Below are 4572 nucleotides of genomic sequence, written 5' to 3'. Positions count from 1 at the left end.
GCTCTGGTCAGGTCCTTGGCCAGAAAATGCACATGTGGAGTACCGCTCCTGCTGCCTCAGCTCAAATGGGCATTAGCTGTGGTGGCTTCTGGGTAACGCCGTGGGTACACTGAGCTCCAGCCAGCTCCCGTGTCTCTGCTGTGCTCAGAGGAGAGGAAAGGCCCACAGGAAGCAGTCTATAGGAGAGAGGAGGCATTTACATCTGTGCTGATGAGGGCCTGCCATCTCCTCCCTGTCCCGGCCTCCCCGTCCTGTCCTCTCCTTACCCTGTCCCGGCCTCCTTATCCTTGCATTATCTTGTACTGCCATTTTTTGCATCTTATCATTCCTCCCTTGTCCTGCATCATTCCTGCCTATGGTACCAGAGGCCTTCCCAAGGTGGGGGACAAAAATGGAGGTAAAATATCAGCTCCTGGCCACGTGGCTTTCTGACAAAAGGCCGAGGTTATGGTCAGGTCATGGATCACAGGACAGCATGACAAGGATCTATGGGTGAGGTCTGGGGAGGCTTCCAAGCCCTAGCTCTGTGCTGGTGCCTGGGGGCCCAAGGAGTGGGCAGGACATGCCCTCCTACCTTCTTGAGTGGTGTGACCCCTGCCAGGGAGGAGGGAGGCAGGCACAGAGGGTCATTGGAGGTGGGTGCCAGGAGCTCCCATCCTGTAGAGCCCACGACCTATGTTCATGCTGCCTTCTGGTGTGAGGCCACCTGGGTCTGACCATTTCTTTTTTTTTTTATTTCCAGCCAGAGAATCTACAGAAGAATTGGCTTCGCGAATTTTACCAGGTAAGCAGATGTCTCCACGTTCACCCCCCACCCTTTGTTCTTCATTCTTGCCTGCCTGGTGCGTAACCCAGGGCCTGGCGCATAGTGGGTGCTTCATGATTCAGTCGGGCTGGGTACTGCTTTGTTTACCCTTCTTGGCTCTGACAGAGAATTGCACTATGAGTTATTATCATGTCTCTTCACCCCCCTTTTTTCTTGTTTTTGAACTAATTGGGGCAAATGCCCAGTTCGGAATTGGTGAATTGAGGGGTACTAATGGGTCAGTTTAGCCACTTTTATTGCGTGATCCTAAATGATGCCCTGAACAGCAGGGGATGAGTGGCCTTGGCGAGCCCCCGAACTCCTCAGTTTCAATAATCTCAGTTTCCTCAGTGAAGTGACGTGAGAGTATTATTTGGGGTGCCGGGGACTGTGGGGAGGGAGCACAGTTTGGAACAGCTGTGGCATGGGCTGGAATTGAGAGCCTGGCCCAGCAGAATGTGCACTGAGGGCCCTGGCATTGAGTTTCTGTGAATGGGGCATCGGCCCAGGCCCTGTGGTTTGGTGACTTTTTCCAGCAGTGGTCAGGAGCCCAAGAAGAGGCCAGTGAACTGGAGTGTGTCTAGAGTGCGTGGTTAGGAAAGTGAGAGGTTTGCAAACCCAGCTGTCCATGGGCCACGAAAGAACTGGGCCACAGACAGGGTAGAGTCAGAGACAGACAGACACAGGCAAAAAGATAGATGGATCAAAGGGGGGTGGGGAGGGACAGAGACAGAGATACAGGAAGACAGAGACGGAGATTCAGAGAGAGACAGACAGAAAGCCAGACATATCAAAGGGGGTGGGGAGTGACAGAAAGACAGAGACAGGGAAAAGAGAGAGACAGAGAAAAGAGAAACAGAGATAGAGATACAGAGAGACAGAGACAGACGGATCAAGGAGAGTGGGGAGTGACAGAGACAGACAGAGAAAAGAGAGAAACAGGCAGAAAAGAGAGACAGAGACAGATACAGAGAGACAGAGAGACAGAGAAAAGAGAGACAAGAGACAAATGCAGAGAGACAGATACAGAGAGAGACAGAAAAGAGAGAGACAGACAGAAAAGAGAGAGATACAGAGAGAGACAGACAGAAAGACAGACAGATCAAAGGGGGTGGGTAGTGACAGAAAGACAGAGACAGGGAAAAGAGAGAGAGAGAAAAGAGAAACAGATAGAGATACAGAGAGACAGAGACAGATGGATCAAGGGGGTGGGGAGTGACAGAGACAGACAGAGAAAAGAGAGACAGAGACAGAGAGACAGAGAAAAGAGAGACAGACAGAGAAAAGAGAGACAAGAGACAAATACAGAGAGACAGATACAGAGATAGAGAGACAGAAAGACAGACGGATCAAAGGGGGTGGGGAGGGACAGAGAGAGACAGAGACAGACAGGGAGAGAATGAGGGAGTAACTGTGAGCATAGGAGAGTGTGAGCATTTAGGACCCTCTCACTGTCTGCAGATATTGTGTTAAGGAAGCCCCGGGAATATTAAGCCAAAGGAGCCAGGCCTCCCCTTTCCACAAGGAACTGTCATTTTTGGGAAGCTAACACACAAAAGGGAGTTAGAAAGGGGTTGGTAACAGCTAGTGTGGGGATTCCAGGAAGTGTCCCAGGGCCTGGGTTCAAATCCTGACTCCTGTCACTTAACCCCCTGAACCTCAGTGTCCCCTTCTGCAAAAAGAAGAGGTTGACTTGACTCACCTCTGGGGTCCTTTTCAGCTTTAGATCGATGTCTCCACGATCCTGTTTGAAAGGTGGCTGATGGGCAGCAAGAAGGACCGAGTGATGGATTTTTTCTCCAGCTGCAGCAGGGTGGGGGCTCTTTGAGGCTCCCTGGGCATCCCTGGCCTTGGTGATGGCCTGTGTGCAGAGGCCCCAGGCTCCCTCTTCTCTGAGCTGCAGCCTTGCACCCCCATGGCCAGGGTGCCCCTCCCCTCCCTCAAACTTCCTTCCTGCACTGCCATCCTAAGGGGACTCGAGTTACTCTGCTCCGCCACCCTCTCCCCATGCTGCCCAGGGGTCATCAGCTCTTGCTGTTTCCATCTTGATAACAGCTGTGGTTTAGAGAACTGCATGGTTTGCTGAGGGCTTTACCAATATGATCTTATGGGATCCTCACGTCTGCCTTGTGAGGGAAGTGCTGTTACCATCCCCGTTTAACAATTGATTTAACTGAGGCTCAGAGACATATTATGGAGAAAGAACCAGGAGGCTTTGGTAACTGACTGCATAGGAAAAAAGGACAGAGGGAAGGCTTTGGCTGGGGAGGGCAGGGGGAGTGAATGGTAGCATTACAGGCAGCAAGAGTAAAGTCAGAAGATGGTGGTGGTTTGGAGGGTGAGGTGTGCCACATGTGGGATGTGGGCCCATGTTAGAAAAACAATTGATAGTGAAATTTGAGTATTAAAAGAAGTATATAGAGGAGAAATTCAGAGGAATCGAGCACCTCTGATGAGAAGCAACCTCCACCTTTTTTTGGGAAGAGGGAGCGCTGAATACAGAAGCCAGAAAAGCTTTTTACTATTAGTCTGAGTTGGGAATCTCCCTTCAGAGGACAGACTGGTCCATTCTCTTCAGGGTTTCAATCTTCTCCATATGCCCATTACATATTTCTCCTAGATATGTTACAAGCATGACCCCTTCCCTTCATCATACAATCCATAATCAGTTAATGAGGCTCTAATTTTATGTGGGGTGGGTATATGCATGAGGTTTATTAAGCAAGCACAGTAGCAAATTTGGGCAACCTGGTCATTGACCCTTACTGGTGTAAGCCAGATCAGTCCTTATCCTGGTCTGAGGGTCTCTCAAGGCCATTATCTGCCTTCTGATTGGTCGAGTCCACCTGCTGTTTGCTAACTCCCTTTTATCAGTCTTCAGTAATTTCTAGCAGTTCTGTGGAAACTTAACTCTTTTCTGTCTCTCACAGCTCAGAAGTCAGGTGAGAGGGCAGACCTGAAGAAGGGGCTTTGGGAGTCATCTGTTCAAGGACAGTGAGGAAACCTTGTGCAAACAAGCTCTAGACATGATAAATGGGAGATAATTAGCAGAGGGGAGACCCTTGTATTCGAATGGATCCAGACAGGATTGTGGTGAAAGGAGTTTAGTTTGGACTTGAAAGAAGTTGGGGAGAACAGGGCTTAGGAGGAAGAACTCTAGGCCTGGGGGCAGTGACCAAAGAGAAGGCCTAGAGCTGAGAGATGGACATAGCTGGGAAGCTGGGGTCATGCAGTCAGGAAATAAAGTGTGAGAGAACTTAGAAAGGCAAGAGGTGTAGGTTAGGAAGGACTTTGAAGGCCAAACAGAACCTTTTGTATTTGATCTCAGGAGTGATAGGGAACCACTGTAGTTTATAGAGTAGAGGAGTGACAGGATCAGTTCTTTGCTTTAGGAAGATAATTTGCCAATGAGTGAAGCTGGACTGGGGGCATGATTGGACTGAAGGGAGATTCCCAACTCCCTGAAGCAGTGGTGGAGGGGTCAGTAAGGTGGGCCTGCCCCAGGGTGAGGACAGGGTCAGAGGAGAGAAGGGGATGTAGTAGGGAGATGCTGCAGAGGTGAAATGGACCAGAGATGCTGCAGAGGTGAAATGGACCAGAGATGCTGCAGGAGGTGAAATGGACCAGAGATGCTGCAGGAGGTGAAATGGACCAGAGATGCTGCAGAGGTGAAATGGACCAGAGATGCTGCAGGAGGTGAAATGGACCAGAGATGCTGCAGAGGTGAAATGGACCAGAGATGCTGCAGGAGGTGAAATGGACCAGAG

The 4572-nt window shown here is 50.3% G+C and overlaps 1 protein-coding gene across 1 annotated transcript in view; it reads left to right on the top strand.

Moving 5' to 3' along the window:
• The first annotated feature begins 447 nt into the window (after positions 1–447).
• INPP5A (inositol polyphosphate-5-phosphatase A) overlaps positions 448–4572 on the top strand; it is a 188248-nt gene continuing 184123 nt past the window's right edge. Inside the window, exons 1-2 of the mRNA XM_069101631.1 lie at positions 448–492; positions 743–784. Coding sequence (XP_068957732.1) covers positions 448–492; positions 743–784 — 87 coding nt within the window. The remainder of the gene's footprint in view (positions 493–742; positions 785–4572) is intronic.

The sequence above is a fragment of the Petaurus breviceps genome, unplaced genomic scaffold (assembly GCF_028583685.1).
Source record: "Petaurus breviceps papuanus isolate PSGF00001 unplaced genomic scaffold, PetGlider_PUasm1.0 490, whole genome shotgun sequence".
Taxonomy (NCBI): domain Eukaryota; kingdom Metazoa; phylum Chordata; class Mammalia; order Diprotodontia; family Petauridae; genus Petaurus; species Petaurus breviceps.
The sequence above is the reverse complement of the archived record's forward strand: the minus strand, read 5'-3'. Positions and strand labels throughout refer to the sequence as shown.